This window comes from Carassius gibelio, chromosome A12, assembly GCF_023724105.1.
Source record: "Carassius gibelio isolate Cgi1373 ecotype wild population from Czech Republic chromosome A12, carGib1.2-hapl.c, whole genome shotgun sequence".
In the NCBI taxonomy this organism is placed as follows: Eukaryota; Metazoa; Chordata; class Actinopteri; order Cypriniformes; family Cyprinidae; genus Carassius; species Carassius gibelio.
Genome location: NC_068382.1, coordinates 14,314,824 through 14,337,466, shown reverse-complemented (window position 1 = coordinate 14,337,466; position 22,643 = coordinate 14,314,824). Strand labels below are relative to the sequence as shown.

Sequence of the window (22,643 nt, the reverse complement as noted above, 5' to 3'; positions counted from 1 at the left end):
TATAGTGATTACAATAACTATGTACTAACCCTGAACCTACCCCTAAACCTTACCCTACCCATGTAGTTATCTTGTGTTACCAGAACTTTCTTAGATAAATACACTGTAAGTACACTGTAAGTACATGTTAGTACACGTACTGTAAAATAAAGTGCAACCGAAATAAGTGTTTACTGACCTTGGCTTTCTTGAGGACGTGTCCTCGCACAGGTGAGGCTTTCGGTTGTGTCTGACGCCGCAGCAGAGATGCACTGTTGACTGGCAGAGAGCAGGTTTCAGTATCACTGGTGTCACAGCTGGACATGGGCGAGTTGTCCACCGTTCGCCTCATTAACACTGGAGACTAAGAACAGATGAGACATTTTAATACCTGCTTTTCTATATCACCAAAAACTGAACGTGACACAACCCTACATGTGCATTACATCATGTCTATGTTCGAGAAATTGCTCTTTTTCCAGACCTGTGGGCTGGAGCTGCCCGTTTTGGGTTCAATGGTCAGGCCCAGGGTGACGCCTCCATTCAAGGCTTTCTTCAGACTCTCCTTCACCTCTGTCAGCTCCAGTTCCAGATTGACTCGTTCCTCCTCTTTTAGTTTGCATTCATCCTCCACTTTCTTAAGTCTCTCTGTCAAAGATGCCTGAGATCGCTTACCTGTGTGAGAGGTTATAACATCTATAATGCTAAGTATTTATTACCAAAACCTTTTAGTGTACAGATTTTTCGTTTTTTGTAATCTCGAGCATTCAGATTCAATCGTAATTGAATGCCATAGTCCCACTGACATCCTCACCGGTGTTGTTCTCTATAGCAGTGCGGAGGTCCTTCCTGTCTTTTTTCAGCTGGGCCAGGCGGGTTCGAACTTCCTGCTTCCTCTTCATCAGCTCCTCCTCTTTAGCTTGGAGTCTCTTGGCATCTGCCTCCACTCTGTTTTTCCCGTACTTATACTGGTCCACACCTGTGAAGGTTAATGATGCATTATAATCAAAGTAAACCATGATCAGAAAATCGTTCCATTTTTTACTTTTGGATTCGGTCTCTTCATCGCATTAAAGGACTCTGCAGATTAAAAGGCAGACAGAATATACAGTATACCATATCCAAATATTTGCGAGTCAACGTAAATGGCCACTGGATGGTTTGGATGTCTGTGACTGACCGACTGCCTGTCTGAAATGGAATTTGGGGTGATTGAGTTTACAAAGGAGCATGTCAACAGATCAACTGCTGTCTAACAGCACTGCAATTTCCACATACCAGCATTCTCCACAAATCTGTGTGGCTTCTTTTTCCTTGAAAGAAATTAGTGGTGTAATAGCTAGGATAATGGATGCAGACTTAATGTCTGCTTAGTTTAGTTTGAGACTTATTTTAAAACAAATGTTGAGATTATCTAAAAGATGTGCTCTTATATGTTAAGATCTCTTACTAGAGTTGCTGAGTTTCACTGGAAGAGTGCTGCTACATCCATTGGCCTTTTTGGGCTGGTTCTTGTCCAACTTCTGCTTCGCAGTGAACCCATTGGTGATCAGGCCTTTCTTACCCTTCAGCTGATTGGATGAAAGAAACATGTATGAACTTTTGAACACACACAAAACTGATGTGTGCAACTGATATGTTGGCCACAAACAAAAATCTGATATTTAAGAACTTTGATTTCACTGTTAACACCTGTTACATTTTACAAAGGTTATATCTGCAAACCACATCTACTAAGCCACAAATGTTTCTAGAGGGGACATTTTCTTTTAGTTAAACTATAGCTGTCAGCAACCCTTTTTTAAACCCTGGCCTATAAAATGTAACCCAGAGTAAAGTAAGGCCTCAGTGAATCCATTCAAGGCCATGGCCACCCAGACATTGATATTATATAGATCAAAAGCAGTCATATTTCTTGAGCTGGGTGGTCCATAATGCATGCACTATGTTCTGTGTTTATTTCCAATTTATATTTGTGCAGAAAACAGCATTAAGAAACAGATAGTGTTTGTGATATGCTGTGTTAACCTGGGTTAGTCACCTGGTTAGTTTTAGTATTAGAAACTGAGGGAGAGGAGGAAGAGGACAGAGATTTGGTGGAGAGTGGTGAGTTGTAATGCCCTGTGGAAGATGACTGCGAGTGGATGGATTTGGGAGGGTAGCGGGCTGCTAGTTTGGGGGAGGGCATGTTTTCATAAAGATCTGTATTCTCATAATGAGACTCTTCTTTCCACCGACGGTCCCCTGAAGCTGGGGAGGAGTACTGCAAATCTCGTAGCTTCCGTATCGCAAGCGTGCAAGCAAAAGAAAAGCCATTAGAAAAGAAAAAGTGGATCAGGGAAGGAGAGGAGATAGGCAGGATCAGAAATGAAGGCTTACTGATCCATTGATGCAGGGCACATCATCATAATGCAGAGCGACCCCTGTGGGACAGGCGTAACCACTGACCGGGTTATCCAGGTATGGGTTTGGAGAAACTGCACGCTTACTGGTGAAACTGTGAACACATATATATATTCATTACTCCATGTACACATCACACACCGAACTTATACTGTAACTGTACAGTGTAACAGTAGTGATGGGAAAGATACTTCAAAACAAATGGTGTGCAATACAATCGGGAAAATGAATTATGCGTTACCGCTGCATGTTGAAAAAAATAGGTTGTTAAAGAAGTTACATCTCATGCTAATGAATATATTGTGAGCAGTAGTGGGTTCCCACCAAAATGACTGTTTGGCCAGTTGAATGACATTAGCAGTGGTTTCAACGTCAATGTAATCATAGTGCAGTGCAGCAGGATCTGTTGTGGAGCCCGTTTCGGCCAGCAGGACACCCAGCCACCTTCCCATACTCTCAGAGGAGGAGGCCTGACGGGAAACCAGTGAGGAAAGACGCAATGAATGTGTGTCAGTGGAATATGAGACAAATCTCTGCAAATCCACTCTAAACATGATACAGCAGTGACATCATAGCGAGAGCCAGCCAACCAAATCATCCATCTAATCCCTGCCCTGAGGTCCTGTCTCAGACACATTAATTGCCCCGCAAGAGCCGGGGGACTTGGCACGTACCTCCAGAACAGCCACCTCCTGTCCGTTGCGCAGCAGACGGAAGGCAAAGGGATGTTTGGAGTCCAGCCCTGGAATGACCTCACACCCCCGCAGCGGCAGAGAGGCCATGTGTGTCTTCAGATCTGCCCGGTCCTTGTGCAGGAACAGCTGGTTGTCTTTGAGCTGGCACCAGCGCTCTCTCCAGCGGTTATTGGACAGCACATTCAGATAGCCTGTTAATGATAGAGTTGGGAGAAGAATTATTCAAAAATGTTGCCAGTAATTTATATTTTCAGTTTATTTTTTTATGTTAAAATTTTTTGGGGAAAAGAAGATTTTTTATTTTAATATATTTAAAAATGTAATTTATTCCTGTGATGGAAAAGCAGATTGTTTTTGTTTTTACTCCAGATTTGCTGCTGTGGCACATACTTCAGAAGTCATTCTAATATGCTGATTTGCTTCTCAAAAAATATTTCTTATTAATATTATTATTGGTTGAAAACAGCTTAATATTTTTGTGGAAACCGTGATACATATATTTCTAATGGAATAGAAATATATGAATAGAAGTTTCAAAAGAACAGCATTATTTGAAATATAATTTTTTTTTTTACTTTATAGATTTTGTCACTGTACAGGACAATCTAAAATGTATGCCTAATAGTAAATACAGTTATAAATCTGATCAGTTTAATGCATCCTTGCTGATTAAACAGAATTGTATTTGTGCAAAGCACCATTTAAGTGCAGGAAGGGAGCAATGCAAATAACACCGGCTCCTTCTTAGCCAACGGAAATTTTAATTAATTTCGTCCTAGCAGCCAGTAATAATATCAACAACAGATCTACAAACAAGTATTAAGCAAAACACTCACGCGCTGCCGTCCATTTCTTCTGTTAACTAATCACTTCAACTAGAATGCTTCAGTATCACACCTCAATGGCTATCAATCACTAATGTTAGGACTCTCATGTTATGAAAATAGCACAAATCTAGGTGTTGTGTGAATAGAGAGCAAGACAATCCTTTGTTTGGGTAATGTGTTTAATTAAGAGATGGAGAAAGAAAACTTAAGGTGCAAAAAACTAGACAGCAACTAGTTTTGGAAGCATATCTGAGAGGATGAAAATAATGGATCACAGGAATAAATGACATTTTAAAATATATTAAAATGAAATCTGTTATTATAAACTTTGATACTATTTCACAAAATTAGAATATTACGTTTAAAAATCTTACCAACCCCAAACTTTTGAATGGTAATGTATATCAAAATGGTACTGTGGTACGCTCACCACATGTTGGGACATCCTCCTCCGCCGATGAGGTCTGTTCATCTGTAGAAGGTTTTTTCTTGCCCAGGCTTATGATTTTAGTGATTTTCTTTCCAGTCACACGTCCAACCGTGCCTTTCTGCTCTGATTTAGAGTTCTTCTTGCCTTTGGCTGCACAAAAAAAAAAGCAAATTAGTGTCACAGTGTGAAATATATGTATGGGATTTTGTGAAGTAATATATTGTACAGAAATGCTAGTTATCTAGAAACCCGCTGGTGTTGCAACTATAACAAGGGATGGGTTTGGAAAATATTTCGTTTGTGGGATGGATTTGGTGGGAAAAAGATGATTTTCTTATTTTATTTTATAAAAAGATTATAAAATAATGAAAATGACAGATCTGTTCGCTTTAAAATGTTAGTCATTTAGACCAGAGAGTAAGAGGCTGAACTGACAATGACAGGACCCGTCTTCAGACTTAAATCCTTTACAGTGCGTGAAACCAACACCGTTCTTCTCCAAGTTGTTCAGATACTTTTATCTGAGGAGTGTGGTCTGTGGTCATGGTATTGTAAGAAACAAAAGATCTAGAACAACAAACTTGAGCACTGAGGGTAAAAGGACATACTGTGGAAAACCGTTCAGGTCACATCTTATTCCAAACCAATGGTGGACAATGTTAGCAAACTTGCATTTTGGGATCTGGACTTGGATAAAATGTGTAAGACGCTGCAGCACAACAAATTACAGGCTTTTCTCCTTCTCTAAAAGGCCTACTACAAAGGCAGCTCACAAGGACAGAGAATACATAAAAAGAGGGAAACTCTCGCTTTTCTGAAGGCCTGACTTGGTCCAAGCTCTACTGTAGAAGATTACATCTTAGTTGGCGACTCCTTTAATTAAAGCTAAGCCCATCTGAACCCAAGTCCTCTAAAGTTTCCTCAGGCATGAGGCAAAACCCAAAGACACAGATGCAAAAACCATTGGACCTTTAAGGACCTATACAGACATAGTTCTTCATTTTATCATGAAGGAAAATTCTGCGATCAGGCTAATATGATTTCACAGTGTCTCAGCACTTGCGACAACTGAAAAGAATATGACGAATGTTTTATTTGTATTTGTATTCCATCTTTCATCAAAGAAGTGCAGCAGCTGGCTGCTGGTTTGATATAAGAAAATCTCTGGTGCTATCAGACAGAGGTGGTTTGTGTTTCTGCTGCCAAGAAACACTACCCTTAATTCTTTGTTATAAAATAAAAACAAATAGCTTTTTCATTACCTTTCCATACCCTTACACTTTCACAGGAATTATTATATGACACCAGTCCTTGTTATCCGTCGGCTTATCAGAGATCAGCTGCCATAACTCATGTGAAAACAGCACAGCAGTCACTGCGGCTTGTGGCCGTGATACTGAGCTATCATTCACACACAGTTTGCAGATTCACAAGTTTTGGATTCCACTCAAATTAGGCAATTCTTCACAGACAGATCTGAGACAAGGCAGTGTCAAAGTGAAATAAAAAAGAAACATTTCCACAGACCTGAAACAGATGTCCCGAAAAGTTCAATCCTAGATTAAGACAGCGTGGTGTAAATACTCGATAAATGATCCTATTCGATTATTTGAGAGGGTCTCCTTGCTTTGACTTTGGCATTGTTCAAACAATGGAGTTTTTCAATTCAAATAAAATTTTTTCTCTATTCAAGTACTGTTGCTCTGTTGTTTCACTAAGTTTGTTTTTTGTTTTAACCGAAAAAAGTGAAGATTTAAAATTCACTTCATCAATTAAAACACTAGCAGACAAATTATTATTATTTTTATTTAATACAGCTATTTTATCTAGTAACTGCTTCCCAGCAGAATTCAGCAGTCAAAAACAACTGAAAATGACTGACAAACTGAGAGACAGACAGCTATAGATAGATTAGCTTCCAGACACAAAAAACTCTCCCTTTACATGAACTCTTCATCTGTCCTCTCCAATGATGATATGGACCAAAAAAGGACTGAACATAAAGACTCACCTGGATCTTTGCCATCTGAGGTGCCATTTTCATGACAGGGCTCTCCATCTGAACTGGGTCGATCGCAGGACAGCTTCTGCAAAACAAGAGTAAGGTTACAGCTACAGTATGCTTGCAGTTACAGAAAAAAACATGCATTTTAGCAGGAGAAAGAACACTGAATGGCACAAATAACAGTGAATTCCTTGTTACATTTCATTTAATGACCAGTTGTTTATAGATAGACACATTATATACATGCACAAAGAGTCAGAATACTAAAGCGCATACACAAACACCTCTGCAGTCTACCCAAACAAAATTCGGAGCACATTTGTTTTGCATTAAGTGTGAATAATTAGACTAGGCTCATGCATGCTGTGCCAGTTTAAGAGGTTTGACATTAAACCCCCTTTAGATCTGTCTTAAAAACAGAACACACAAATAAACAAGTGCAACATGCGCACGCTGCAAAAATCGCAGTCGCAGCATACTGCATATGAAAGAATGTGTTTTCCAAAAATGATAAGATCACATATCCTCCCACACCTATTTAGCCTTGCCAGCAGCACACATCCACAGCAAGATGGAATTTGGTATGCATATGCAGCTTTTATAGCCCTCCATGCCCTGGCAGGAGAGCCACTGTGCAAGAATACTGATAGGAGGCGTCTGTGTAGGGTACTGAGGTGTGCTCAAGCAGGCAAGCATGCAAACTGCCACACAGTCTCACAAACCTGCATGTACAGTAGGTAGATCCAACATACTCTGCAGGCATAGTACACCCGCACATGCAAAGTATTATACAGAAATAGAATTAAGAATTCGTACCTTTTCCAGCTCTGCTTTGTGAATTGGGGAACCAGAGCCAGCTCCGTCACAGTCCACCACTCCATTTCCATTAGAGCAGACTTCCTTCATCACCTTAAAGAAACCACAGAAGCGCAAAATAACAGGAATAAATTCTATATTTCTCAATATACCTTTTTAAATGAATGGGATGCTTGTTCCATTATAAATAAAGAAATGCTAATTTAAAAAAAAATCTATTTTTATGATGTTTAACAGGGTTCCCACAAATTTTGCTCAATACATTTCATGAATTTTCTGGAATTAAGATAAAAAAATTTTTTTTCAGATATTACACTCACAAAGATCAATTTAGCTGATAAATTTGTTTACATTACTACAGCTAGAACAAATTATATTAACTAGATACATTTTCTTAGACGTATAAAAAAAAAAAAAATTTGTGAATATATTTAAAAAATCTAAAAAATTTATGACTTTTCCAGGACTTTATTATTTTATTAGATTATATTCATTTCATGTTTTTTCAGGTCTAGAAATTTTATTCTATTTCACATGGCAACCCTTGAATAGTCCGAAACTTTCTTTGCTCCCAGTCAAACAGATGCCACAAGCACAAACTCTCCACCACCTCCACGTTCTGCCATGCACATGCGCTCAAATGGATTCCACACGTCACATGCAGTTGGAAGTACAGCTGGAAGGCTGTTACATGCGTCATTGCTCTCGTGGCTCTGTGTGAATGAGATATCCAGAGATCTCAAGACTGCACAGACTCTTCGCCGCCACATAAGTGTGACCTCACATTACCTGGGGGTAACACCCAAAAAAACCCATAACCAGTGGTGTCGAGTGAACAAGATGGATACAGAGATCTATCACAAAGAGTGAAGCTCACCTTTACACACCCTACACAGCCCCTTCCCAAACTGCCCCCATGTCACAGACCCATATATAACCAAATATCATTTTAGTTGAACTCCTCTGAGCGTCGTAACTTGACGCAGCACGTTGGGGTTTGGCAACCGGTTTACATAATTGGGCTCGCGGGAAAATTGCAGGCTGTGGCCTCACTCTTTGGCTTTGACTGCAAAGAAGTGGGTTTCTGGGACACGCTCAGTCAAAAAATATTTTGTGCCGTGCTAATGTGCCCTCATTAGCATTGATATTTTCAAACGAAGAGTTAATATGGAGAACTCCTGCATGAAATCCAACAATCAAAGTCATATTTACCAGTCAAACAAATGTTTGTAGACAACCAAACTGCCACAACAGATAGTGAAGCGAAGCAAAGCCAATGACGAGCATTCAGCATGGGCAGAAATTAACAATTCCACACCAGTCAGCACACAAACACAAACCAACACAATCAGTAGCTAATAAGATGCAACGCAACAGAAAGCAGGAACTGAAAAGAAGAATAAAAGTTTCAACATTATACAGTGGTCATGTTCATTGCTACAATAGACAAAGACTAACAGGAGAACAAATGCACTCCATATCTTACCATTCCTGCCAAGGGCAGAGGAGAGTCAAATTACAAAAAATAGAGAAGAACGAAGGGATGAAGAAAGACAGGAGGTGGAATTTCCCCAGGCCTGACCAAAGGATCAGAACAGAGGAGCTACGTGAACTAATCGAATGAAGACTGGAAAAGAAGGAGAGAGAACAAAGAAGAAAACAATGCAGAGGTGCGATACAACACTAAAATGATTTAAAAATGAAAAACAACAAGCCAACATTTTCCATAAATTAATCATTAGTCAACTGGATAAAGCATCTATGAGCCACAGACACCTCTGGGTTTCTTTACTGTTCCTTAGTTTATTTTGAAGCCATGAAGTATTCCATTAAATCTTAAAAATGTTTCCTTGTCGCCTAATATTCCACTATTTGAATACTAATGTCTCCCATAAAACATTTAGTTCCACTTTAAAAAAAAAAAAGATTTTCATTGAAGCAGAGCAAAACACATTCTGAAACAACCACATCTTGTGAGTATTTAAAAGAGAATCAGTGGGTCATTTACTATGTTATTAATGATCTAATGTCTGCATCTGTGAATAATGATTTAATTTCTAGAAAAAAAAAATTATATCAACAACAAAAAAAAATTCTTAAAAATTCAAAGACTTATTTTGAAAAACAACAACTTACAAAGAGCACATTTCTAATTGCTATAATTTATTTGATTTAATTTTAATTGGAGCTTGAATAACATTTTTAAAATAAATAAACTGGACTCTAGGAATTTTATCACTTTCCCAAGACTTTTAAGATTTTCATTATTTTCCCAGGCATATAAAACTATAATTACATGGGAGACATTAGATGCTGAATAAAAAAAAAAAAGTGGAATATTCAAGTTTCTTTTAATAATAATTGTGGAATAAATTATTTTCCCAGGTTATTACTGAAGTTAGAGAGAACATGCTTCTTCATTTTGGGAATGAGTCCCTATGCACCATTGAGTTGTTGAGTAGTGTGTGCATGACTGAAACACAATATAACAAATCCCCTTGAGGAAGGGTGGTTTCTGTTTATTCCAAGCAGAAATCAATTACAGACCAAACAGCACAGCACTTTGCCCCCTTCCTATACCGCAATTACAGCTATTGTTGCTGCATATTTGCAGTCTGATGTCCACACCCACTTGAAGGTGCTGCACAGCTAATTGCATGTGCCTTCCTGTCCGCAAATCAATAAACAGAAGCTCATTACGATATGGACACATAGTAACAGAATAGGAAAATCTCTCTTTTTTTTGTCTTTATAAATGAGAACGTTGCAATGAGTGATGTCTTTAGAAACAGAGCCACCAGAGGAGTGATGGACAGCAATGAGGGAACTGCAATTTCCATCAATCGTCCATTGACTGCAGCTGGTTTTAATGATTTATCTGCAGTATAAGTTGCTTTCAGGTTATAAACTCAAAGATCCGTCACACGAGAGCTCAGAGACTTTCACTGGCACGGTTCACAATGTTTGTGAAAACCAGATGTGGAGGAAAACTGCTTTAAACAGATATAGAACAGACTATCAAAGTAACAAGTTATCAACAAGCACCATCTCTAGAGCCGTTAAGATTAAAATCCTTTGAACTTAAACCAAGAAACGCTTTTTAAAGTTTAGGCTCACAAGAGACTTGCGCAAGGAGTTGAAATGAACTGGGTGGATATAAACTAAATCTAAATATACAGATGTGACACCCGAGAACAAAGATGTAATAGTATGTATAATTCTGTATTTAGTATACAGAGCAACCTGCTTTTAACCCAACACACCCAACTGAACACAAACACTGAACAGCTGGACCCGAGGACTGTTACTCCTGGTTTGTTTAACTTCTACTGTATACCGAAAAGACGAGCATATCCGTGTGGTTCACCAGAAAAACCTGCAGGTCGACAGCTGCTTTCTAATAAGCTACTCCAGATTTTCATCGAGCACAATCTTATGGATATGAACCTAGCACTTTTTGAGCTGTCTGGCCACTTTTAGGATTTCTGATTACCTTAAGCCACTCTTCGGCCTGTTCTTTGCTCTGTACGGCAAGCACCAGAGCATCAGCTCCCTGATGGACGATCTTTAGTTCATGCTTCTTCTTCTTGCCGTCTTTGGGAATGTGTGTGATGCTGCAGCCAGACAGGAGGAGCTCCATCTGTGGAGTCTGGTCTTTGGACGACTTGTAGCACTGAGAGACAGAGAGAAACACATTAGGGAAGCTGCTTAGCCTATACATATTAGTTCCTCTGAAATCATTTTGTTTACACACTACAACATAAGCTGAGACGAGCCAAGCAGAGTTGCTTGGAAATAGTGGCAATGTGACAGTGGGGTAAGATGTGTCAGTGGGTAAACGGTCTTGATATTTCTTATCAAGTGACCATACATATAGGCACACCAAAAAACAGATAAGCATATAAAAAGTTAGCATTTTTATGCTAAAACTGATATGATTACTAATGTAGAAAAACTAAAGATTGGCTATGTTAGTCTAAACATTTACCATTAATTATTAAATGAAGCATTTTTCCTAAAATAGTTTGGTGGGGTAAAGTGTGCCAGATGCTGTACTCTCAAAAAGAGTGTGTGTGTGCACTCACCAACAATTTGTTGTCTTTTATGACACAGAGCAGTTTGGTCCATTGTCCAAAGCGTTTCTTTCGTAACAGAAATGCACAGATACGAGCGTCTTTCACCAGGTCCATGGAGGCCTCCTCGGATGGCCACTGGTGATGCATCTTCTGCCCCTTCCCATCCTCCTCTTCCTCATCATATGACTCATATGAACTACTCATGGCATCTGAGTCATAATCTGAGAAAAGAATTACAACTCTGATTATTGAATTGTACTGAAATTAATGCAAAAATGTTCTGGCCTTTCTTAGGTCACAGATGCAGCTACATTACTGGCATAACTCTAAAACGTATAACATATTAATAGTGTGGTGTTAAAAACTATCCTTACTAGAGGTGATGTACTCTGGTGCTTTCCCAGGGCCCAGCGGAACGGCTTCCTCATAATAACCTTCAGGAAGAGAAGAGCTTGGCAAGGGAGGAGGCCCGTTGTCTGGAGGCTTTGGGAGGGAGGGAAAGAGAAAGAGAGAGAAAGTGGTCAGCTCAATCATACAGCCTCCTGGATGAGAGTGTCCCTTCTTCCTTTTCCTAGAAATGTGAGGACAAAAATATCCGCTTCACTGGCTCCAATGAATGTCTGCAGCTGTGAATCCTCAAAAGCTAACAATATCAAAACAGCTGAGGCATCATCCATCTTATCCCGTATGAAAAAGAAGTTTATTGAAGTATGCTATTAGTATACTTCTTTTAATTTAAAAAAAATAGGAAATTATACTTTCAGTCTACTTTTTATGTACTTCTCAGAAATGTGGTCTATGTACAGTACTTCTCAGAAATATACTTAAAATGACATTTAAGTATAGCTGGCTTAAAAAAAGCCTAAATATATTTGCGCCATAGCTACTTGTGCTCCAGGAATCAATGTTTTCATTGTTATATGGTAGGTGGCGCTATTACACACCTTCCGTACACAATTTCCAAAACACAAGTGAAGAAGAAACCGAAACAACAGATGCTTCAATATGTAATCTAACACAATCAGAAATAAAACGGCATCACATAAAATGTCGACCCATGAAAAGGTTATAACTGTCAAGCCATCTACGTTTTGAATATAGTCATAGTCTTTTTTCAGCTTTTTGTTCAAAATTTTGTTTATTTATTTCTTTATTATTATAATTTTTTTATTTGTGGAACTTACCCACATTGAAGTATTTATAAAAAAAGAATGCATGAAGCTGCAATAAAATGTTTTTGTTTACAAGCAGATTCCCTTTTCTTTCTTTTAATGTTTTGTATGTTCAGATATTCATATAACAAAATATATACAAATTAATACCTAAATAGGGACATAGTAGTAGAGCTGAAGATCTTTGCCCAAACCCGACGGGACCCGACGGGCTTGGTCGGGTTCGGGCTTAATTTATGTCATCTTACGTGGGCTCGGGCCGGGCTCGAGCTCGCGCTCCGGTTTGCGAGGTAACCAAGCGGTCATGTGATGTGTTTCGATTAGCTCGAGAAAGATGCGAAAATGGATGCTGAGTAGGTGTAACGAAGGCTTTCCTCTGGCGATTACGTTTTGGTTGCACCAGCAACTAAACCAAAGTCTGAAGTGTGGAAAAGTTTTGACCATGTTTATAATGAGAATAATGAGTGAACAATGATGCACAATCAGTGAGCGCAGGAACGCGCTGAAGACATCTACAGTGGATTCAATCATTTTCCTCCACAAAAACATGTAGACCTAGCCTAATCTCTGTGAGTACAGGTTTTTCAAATGATAAATAAATATTAATTGAGTCTTAAATGCATAATGTGGACAGAGTATTTACGCTAATGTTGGCATTATTGTTTTATTAAATATCATCTGCTAGTGCGAAGCAAATCCGGCGGAGCCTTTATCTTAATTTCGTTATTGCCAAATACCTATCTTATTTATAGGTTAAATGAGCCTATGTCTAGAATGCTGAGATGTTACATTGTCACAGAGGACTTATTTTATTTCTTTATTCCAACTTCCAAGTGGTCTAGTCTATGTTAGTTATGAATAAATTATGTTAAAACATGTATAAATGACTCATTATTGACAAAAGGCAAAAGAGCATTTAAATAATGTCGGGCTGTAAACAGGTTTGGGCTTTTAAAAAGCTGCCAATCAAAATGTAGCCTACTTGTCGGGCTCGGGTCCTGTCGCGCCTAACTTTTAAGGTCCGATTACAGCTCTACATAGTAGTATACTTATAGTATGATGTAATTTTCACTTAAAGAACATGTACAAATATACTTGCAGTATAAAACTACTAAAATTGTAGTTTACCGAAACTATACTTAAAAGTGTATTAAAATGCTAAAAGTATTTAATTAGTAAACTATCAGTACACATACAGTATAAGTTTAGTTTTAGTTGCAGTACAAACAAAAAATGTATATATATGTAATCTGGTTGCATACTCAAAGTTTACTACTGTTATACCTAAAGTATACTTAAAAATATACTTTTATATACTAGGAAGTTGGCCAATTTAATCCCAAGGAGTACTGAAATATTGCACTTACAGTTATTAAATTAAATTACTAGTATGCTGATATTTGTATACTAACTATATAAAGTATACTTTAAAATTTAGTTGAACTTTACTTCAGTATACTTAATAAAATAAACTTGAAGTATACTTCTTTTTGGCACGGGATCTGAAGTCCATCTTAGAGGTCAACTGTTCATACTGAACTAAGATCTCTAACATCACAGTGAGGCCAATATGAACCAACCAAGGGCGTACATATCATCAACTGTGGCAAGAATCAAAAGGGAATGTTAACAAACAAACTGTCAACAAAAAAAGAGAGGATTTTATGGTAAAAGAGCAGCTGGTCATGATAAGGAGAAGAAAGAAAAATACAAAAAAGTGAAAGTACAACACAAACAAATCAAAAATAGGAAACTAGAGCAGCGTGAGCTACAGAATAGAAAGATGAGAATCATAAGGCTGGCCAGCAAGTTCTGGAAAAAGAGTTCAGGGCTGTTTGCCGTTCTTTATTCCCATCTGGAGGCGCACCATTAGAAGTGTGGGCTTCTTACCTAACGCAAGTCATTTGGCCAGATTGCTCCATCTGTGTTTAAACAAAAACAACTGTAGTAAATAAAGGTAATACCTAACAGAATATCACTCATTTAGTTTGCTGCAATAAAGATTCACTTCCAAAATCTAGTGTGCTGTCCCCGCAGGCAGCGTTTTACATCACCATAGACACTCTCTTAATGCCAAGACTGCACCCAAAGGTAGGCGGCATAATTATACTGCCTTCCAAGACTTTCTTTTGGCTGAATTGCTAGGGCAGGGAAGCATTGCATGTTTAGTGAAGAAGGCAATCCTAGAAAGCACTAGAATGAGAGGTCTAATAGAATAGAATATATAATATTTGTAAATTTTAAATGATTGTAAAATTCTGAGGGAAAAAATATGCATGGAAAAACTGAAAGATTAGATAAAATCGAAATTTCTTCATATGCATTTTCATTCTCATTGCAGTTACAACACCGGTTTAAAAATCTGAAAACTTTTGTGCACACTTTTAGGATAAAATCTGCACAAAGTTTTCTACACGTGGCCCCTGGTGTCTATAATCAATGTGCCCACTAGAGAACCTCATTAGTGTGCGAGTCAGTTTGTTTGAAAGAGGGAAAAAGAGAAAGAGAGATTGTGTGTATATGAGCGCAAATGAGCATGCATGTGTGAGTTACAATGTGTTTAAGACCGTCTGATTTGGGCCTTGGTTGGTTGGGCCCCGTTGGCAGCACATGTGACAACCTGGTGTTGTCATGACAACGCAGGCCCTCCAGAGTCTCCCTCATTTCCCAGGCTGCATGCAAACAATTATGGTTGATGACAAACTCATATAAACACTTCTCGTGTTCTTTTCCCCCCTCTAAACCATGGAAAGTCTGTCTTTATTTCTTTTTCTTTCATTTCAGCTCACAGAAAGCACTTTTATTTTCCAGTGCTTTTCAGGTGGGGGAAATTACAACACATTTCAAGAGACCAAAGGACCAGTGATCTCAGTTGCCACCTGGCACACTTTCTCAACATGGTAACCTCGATGTGGTACAATATTAACACAGAACATGAACGCAAGAAGACATGGAAATATACTGTAGGGGGAAAAGTTAAAACAGACGAGAAACAACCAAACGCTTTCACTGATTTACTGCATTTTCATTTTAGGAAGTAACTGTGATGAGACCTTCTATGTTCAGATATTACCAAGAAATATCACCCTTGAATGCTTTTTTAGATTATTGATGGTGCTAGAACAGCATGGCCTTTTTCAGCGTGGCCTAAATTGGCTCATAATATACTGGCAACAAAAACAGCGTCAAATTGATTGTGTGTTGGGCTGAGCTCAGTGTTTATTCTGTACTCTGCTGGTTCCTGAGGGTTTTTGTGTAATCAAAGCTACAATCCTGGCACATGAGAGAAGGGTGCGTTTGATGTCAGAGGTAGAGGAGGATACTTTATCTCTGTGCTAGTCATTGCAACTTGGCTTTAGATATAATGAAGAACAGAACATGCAAACTTCCCCATTCACTCTTCATCTTTGTGGGTAGTTAAGAGTGAAGCTACTATAAATGTACGTCTAAAACAAGATTTGGCTGCTCCTTTCTTCCTCTCAGCATGATTTTATTCAGCAAGGATGCATTACATTTTTCAAGAATGACAGTAAATGCATACATTTTATAAAATATTTTGATTATGTTCTTTTGAAAGAAAAAAAACTAATATTGTAAATATTGTGAAAATATATATAGTATAAAATACTAAATGACAATGAAATAAAAAAAAGAAGAAGAAAAAAAAACAATAAAATATGGAAAACCAAAAGGGCAAAGAACTGTTTTTCTTTTAACGTTGTCATTTCCAGTCAAAAAGTTCACTGAATACAGTAGCACTATTTATCAGTTCCTTCTTTCCCATCAAGCCATAAACCGCTCAGCTAAACACAGAAGACAGCTGTGTTACTGCCTGTTATGGTTTCGGTTCATCAGGGCATCTAAGCCCGGAGGGAGGACAGAATTCCAGGCAAAAACTGCAGTGTGAAGAGTCTTGCCGTAGCAGCGTTCCGTACCAGAGCCGCTCAAGTATTTTTAGGCATAGTTCCACCTCTGGTCGGAGCTGGAAATCTGTATGAAGCATATCTGCACCTACAGAAAAAAGTACACTTCCCCCTATTCATGCAAGATCTAGTCCATCAATATGTCTGTGCTTATGTATAAGGGAAATACTTGACCTAGATTTCAAAAATGAGCTTCAAACTTCATTTCACACTTCCTTTCCAGACCATTTCACTTCATAACATAGTGTATAGTGTTATTATGCGGTTTGTGATAAGTGTGAGTGTTAACAGACGTCTGGGCCAGTCTGGGTCTATTGTATTGGGATTGCAGCACAGCGCAGCCAGGAAAATGCACTCAGTCCGTCATTAATTCAGATGTTTGACCTTCACATTTCCTTGTTTGGCTGCTTTAATATACAATGTATTCATGCATACACTTAAACACTATTCATACACAAAACCTCACACACATTCATGCAGTGGAGTTAGTTAGTGAGGTTTGTGTCTTAGCAATTGGTTTTCTATGTGTTTTGGATAATTTTTTCATTCTCGACTGGTTCTTTCGCAGAAACTTTCCAGCAGTCCCACATTAAAAAACATCCCAAAAAATGAAAGCTCATTTTCCAGAATGAAGTGACTATATAAACTATCACTTGCTATAACCTATAAAAGATGTTCAGAGGGGTAGAAATCGCCATCTGTATTGGTATTTCCATGGAAATCATAATTCATTTTCCTTCTTTTGTCCATGACACAATGAGGGATAGGTCATTGCATTCCACACTGCGGTTAACCCTCCTTAAAAGGTAGTTGGGTGTGTGTGTGTGTGTGTGGGGGGGGGGGGGGGGGGGGGTTAATACAGTAGAGCCTTTTGCTTTAGCACAACTGAATCTTGGGATTTCCATTGTCTGCCACTGTGGGCCTAGAAAGAGAGAACATACATCCAAAACCTGACTCTCCTGCTATGACTTTTGTCATCATTAGTCACTGGTACAGCATTTTGGGCAAAAAAACAACAACAACAAAAAACCTGCATTTAACTTTGGGACATTCAGTGAAAATGAAAGATAAAGGGGAAAAATGAACAAAGGAAGAGCTAAAAAAAAATGGGCTAAAAAGAGGGGAGGTTTTTCAAAAACAGACTCCCTTTTGGGTTACAAAGGGCAGACAGATAATGAGTTTGTCTGTGTCTATGTTCATTAATATGACATTGTGTGTTGAGGTGCAGTCGAGGTATGCTGGTGGGGAGGAGCGGAAGCCAACATCAACACAGATGAAAGTCATCATTGTCACAGCGGAGTCTGCTATGGCTTTCCCCTATTCTCTTGCTCTCTCTCTCTGCTCAGTTAAGAAAGGCAGGATCCAATTCGGTGACTGCAGAAAGTGTAACAGGGCTTTACCCCCTCCAATCATTGACTTGATTGGAGCACCGAAAATAGTGCGCTAGGTTATCATGTTCTTTTTCGAACTTTCTAAGTACTAAATGGGCAATTTAATTTAAAACAAATTAGAAATTGCTGGAAAAATGAATCAAAGACAAATGAATTTTAAATTAAAAAAAACATAATAAAATAAAAATGTTGTACCACCTGATCAAATTACACTGGAACTTCACATTCTGAAACTGTGTACATAAAAAGAGAAGCACCAGTTCAGAAGCACCTGATTCTCCTGCTATGTTGGGCTCTGGTACAGCATTATGGGCAATGCAACTTGGGTGTAATAAATGCAAAATTAAACACTTTTGTATCATGTTCACATTTAGTTGGTTTTGATTGGTGTGTTATTTTGGGAAAAAAGTTGGATAAAAGTTACGTTTTCATTACTAAAAATTGCTTTTGCTCTTATAAAGGCTATTGGAAGTACACAGACCAAACTGTGCATGCATGTGCAGTAAGCATAACTTGTCTGTAAGTAATACTATTGCTTGAAAGAACTAAATGAGCATTTAGAAAGCTATGCATCAACAGAAAGTCAAAAATTCCTCCCCGGGTTCATTATAGTACATGAACAGGGAAGATTTGCAGTGAATTTGCTGGCAAATGTTCAGAAACTCAAAGCCACAGAGTACAATTCAACGCAAACACACACACATGCACAGACAGTCTCCAGACACGATTCTTCCCCTTGCGTACTGTGGTGTCTGCTGTCCGATCCACGGCCCTATCTCACCACCCACATGCCCAGCTTCAATCCTTTTTCTTCAATCTCTGCCACTGTGGTTTTGACCACTCATAGGGGCCATAGAAGGCTTTAGTCAAACACACACACACACACACACACACTGAATGTGCAGAATTAGGTCTGGCAGGAATATGACAAGGAGTCAGTTTATAAACCTGGCTCACTGACGCAATAGTAAATCATCACATAGCTGGGGAGAGAGAAAGAGTGAGATGAAGAGGATGGAGTTTAGGGTGTGGTTGATGGAGAGCAGGAACAAGAGAAACTAAACAGTGCAATGGAAAAGAAACGCTGTGTTCTGCCTTTCCTCAGGCAGGTTTTGCACAGGCACAGGTCTGAACTTGGACTGTAGTAAATGGATATTTCTCTCCTCTTATCTCACACAGTCTATCCCACAAATCCCTGGCCCATCACACCTTTCGGAAACAGACACAGCCCCCAATCACACACACACACTGGGGTTATGCACGGGTGGCTGAGCTAGGAAAGGATGTTTCTAATTATACTGTAAAGTGCTGAGTGTGTAAAGGGTGGACTGTAAAACAAAGTGCTAGGATGCATGCATTTGAGAGTGATCAACACCTGCCCCCATGAACACTTGCTATTTATCACATGCATCTACTCCTGCTCTAAAACAAAGATGACTGTTACTCTAAGTGTCACGCACATGAGAGCACATAATGGCATAATTTGTTTCATATGTGACGGATGAGACCACTTCAGGGTCATGTGTCGGCAATTATGAGGTCATGTGACAGAAATCAAACTGATGTGAACATTTCCTGCTGCTGTTTTACAGAGCTCATATAAAAACACTGAACACACAGAGACCATCAAACCACCAACCAGCGGCATTCGGCGTTCAGACGACATTGCTTCCAAATATACGACAGTAAGGACTATTTCTGGACTACAAGAAATGCTAAAACAAACAAAACTAAAAACTCACTGTAAGGAAATCAAAGTTTTCCTTCGTGATGTTTAATTTAGTAGGGCTGGATGATATAATGAAGTATAATTAATAGCTTTATTCAGCACGGATGCAAGCTATTGATTAAAGTGACAGTAAAGTCGTTGACATTTTTACCAAAAAAAAAAATCGATTTCAAATAAATGCTGTTCTTTTGAACTTTCTATTATTAAGCAGCATAGCTCTTTCAAAGTTGATAATAATAAGAAATGTTTCTTGAGCACCAAATTAATCAAAATAAATGTAAAATATCACAGTGTTTTCTAAAGGATCACGTGACACTGACGACGGGAATAATGCCTGCTGAAATTCAGCTTTGCCATCACAGGAATAAATTACTTAAAAAATAAAAAATAAAATAATAATAATAATAATATTTCAAATATCACTCACCCCAAACTTTTCATTAGTATTATATAACAAAACATTGCTGTTATGTATTATTATATAGGTGGTTATAAAAACACAAACATTCTCGGGATATTTTAATTAAATAACTAACAAAAAAAAATACAAATCCTAATCATACTTTTGAGTTATTTTAGAGCAAACACATTAATGATGTGACACATTTTTTATATTTGAAGAAGAAAACTACAGTGATATATATTTTTAGTTATATCACCCAGTCCTAATTTATAGTAACTGCTTATTTAATATACATATCTTACCATCCAGGGGTGAGGAATCTCTGGTAGGGGCATCTGAGGAGGGGCCGGGAGAGAGGTGTGTATCTCTGTCTTACATGAGGGCTCTGAGAGAGCAAAACACACATCAAAACATTCACATTATTGAAAAAAAGAGATATGGTGCACTGTGCATAGTTTAGCTGAGGTCAAAGGTGAAATGAGCAGCTAAAGGGGGTTGGGCTTACCTCTAGTGGCTAGAACTCTGTGCAGGATGTTTAATATTTCCTGTTTCTTCTCTCTCACCCCAGCAGTTAAATATTCTCTGTCCAACAACTCCAGAAAGACCCGCAACTCTGCCAGCAACTCCTCCATCGCTGAAAAGAACACATACAATCTGATGTTCAATAAGCATAAGAATAGCTTCAGAAGAAAAACTAATACTTTTGTCTCATCAAATCTTCTGCTTTGTTGATTTTCTCATATTGCCACTGTAAAGATGGGCCGTGTGTGCTTTGTTCAGCACTGGGATGTTGGCTGGTATCTGGAAAAAGCAGTGAATTATGGGTATCTGTTGGCTCAGCACCTGAGGGATATCAAAGGCTATCAAATGTGAATTGCAGCCCTGGAAAATCAGAGGTCTATAAAATGGCATTACAATGGGCTCAGGCCCATACAAACACATAGCTGAAGGTTTACATAAGACTGGGGTCTGAAACGGGGAGGATGGCTGCTGTATGGACAGATGTAAAACAGAAAATAGAGCTCACTGATTAGAGTGTGCAATGAAATGAAGTGTGCGTAGCAAATTGAGTGTGTCACTGTTTGACTGCTGGTCAAGAATTCAGCAATCATGACACTTACACTTGGAGTCATTACAAAAACTTTTTGTTTCGTCATAATTAAACTGATTGGCAGAGCATTAACTGATTTAGGAAGAAATTAGTGATGTCCTTACATAGGAATTTAATCACTGGAGTTCTTCTTGATTTGCTAGATAATTCAGATCACATCCAGATTGTCCATTCTCAAAAACTACTATCTTAATGCAAAGGTGATATGATTTTATAAATACACATGCATTCTACTGAACACCCCGTTTCATTGGCGATTTTAAAATCTCAAGTTAAAACATGAATAAATAAAGCTATAGCAAAGATTAAAATGAAAAACATAAGCCAAGTACATTTTGCAGGCTTTTGCAAGAGCGGTCTATCAATCAACACGCAATTAATTAAATTAAATTGTAATTCAAATGTAAATAATTTTTGAATAATTCTGAAATCATTGTGACCCTGGACCACAAAACCAGTCATAAGGGTCAATTTTTCAAAATTTAGATATATATACATCATCTGAAAGCTGAATAAATAAACTTTCCATTGATATATGGTTTGTTAGGATAGGACAATATTTGGCCGAGGTACAACTATTTGAAAATCTGTAATCTAAGGGTGCACATTTTTTTTTGAAATATTGAGAAAATCTATTTTAAAGTTGTCCAAATGAAGTTCTTAGCAATGCATATTACAAATAAACATTTACAATTTGATATATTTATGGTAGGAACCATTTCCAGTTGTTCCTTTATCACTGCCTATCCAACAGCTTGCACATTTCAAGAGTAAATAAAGCTAATGAAGCACTTTTAGTGATGGTGGCCAAACAACATGAAAGGAAATACACTTTAAAAACCAACCATGCAAACTAAATCGCTGCATTAAAGAGCACCACGTGCCACACAAAAATAAGGACCACCTCCAAACTATGCTTGGGGGCAAAGTCAGGGGAAAGAGAAAGAGAGAGGGAGAAAGGAGAAGGGGAAAACTTTAAACAATCACAACCACCCATGATCACAATTTTCTGACTCTATTTCTTCTTTACACACATACTCTCAATTGACTAACCCTAGTGTAAACAAGACTAAATGATGAAAGATAGCAGGCAATGCGTCCAAAGAGCCCTCCTTTAAAACAGTGACACCCCTCCACCTGAGGAATGACAAGTTAGGACATATTAACAGATCCCAACCAAAAATACAAAGGTCTCAGAGTCAAAAATTTAGATTTTGCAGAGGACTTTAGGCTTGTTCTACAAATACCTGCCAAAACAACCAGAATAAATGTTGATGCCACACCAGAAACGGTTTCAACAAGCAAAGCTGATTTTAATTCAGTGTTGACAGAGGGAAATAATCAATGGCATTCAGTTTAGTGGTTGTCTAGGACCAGTTTGACAAGTTGACCTAGTGACCTTTTAGAATAAACAACATTCATAGTATCTCTCTCCAGAACAAAAACTCACATTATTCTACTATTCCGACCCAAATTCAATAACATAGAGGGATGTGGTTTGCAAAAGCAATTGTGATGCTTCCAGCATGCCAAAAACTAGTATTATTCATTTGCTGGTGCAGTATGTGCGTACATTTGCGTAGGTGTGTATGTATACGTGGTTACAGTCCACCACCCAGGCTGCTGAGAATCAACAACATCCTTAAAATTCACCAAAGGAAATGTGTGTGTGCATGTAGATTA

At 38.3% G+C, this 22,643-nt stretch overlaps 1 protein-coding gene across 6 annotated transcripts in view; it reads right to left on the bottom strand.

Annotated features, from left to right (window-relative positions):
• The window catches only part of LOC128025236 (actin filament-associated protein 1-like), a 319,996-nt gene that overhangs the window by 276,206 nt on the left and 21,147 nt on the right, over window positions 1-22,643 (bottom strand). For 3 of the 6 annotated variants that reach the window (XR_008186119.1, XM_052611368.1, XM_052611366.1), the window contains exons 2-17: window positions 20,355-20,483; window positions 20,152-20,234; window positions 11,606-11,714; window positions 11,241-11,452; window positions 10,649-10,828; window positions 7,156-7,248; window positions 6,346-6,421; window positions 4,335-4,484; window positions 3,057-3,268; window positions 2,707-2,852; window positions 2,359-2,476; window positions 2,021-2,257; window positions 1,430-1,550; window positions 794-958; window positions 464-654; window positions 179-343 (exon numbers count right to left, since the gene is read on the bottom strand). Coding sequence is in view for 5 of the 6 variants with exons in the window: in XM_052611368.1 (XP_052467328.1) it covers window positions 179-343; window positions 464-654; window positions 794-958; window positions 1,430-1,550; window positions 2,021-2,257; window positions 2,359-2,476; window positions 2,707-2,852; window positions 3,057-3,268; window positions 4,335-4,484; window positions 6,346-6,421; window positions 7,156-7,248; window positions 10,649-10,828; window positions 11,241-11,452; window positions 11,606-11,714; window positions 20,152-20,234; window positions 20,355-20,483 (2,387 nt within the window). In the remaining variant the exon portion in view is untranslated. The remainder of the gene's footprint in view (window positions 1-178; window positions 344-463; window positions 655-793; window positions 959-1,429; window positions 1,551-2,020; window positions 2,258-2,358; window positions 2,477-2,706; window positions 2,853-3,056; window positions 3,269-4,334; window positions 4,485-6,345; window positions 6,422-7,155; window positions 7,249-10,648; window positions 10,829-11,240; window positions 11,453-11,605; window positions 11,715-20,151; window positions 20,235-20,354; window positions 20,484-22,643) is intronic. The other 3 variants (XM_052611370.1, XM_052611369.1, XM_052611367.1) reach the window with 2 other exon arrangements.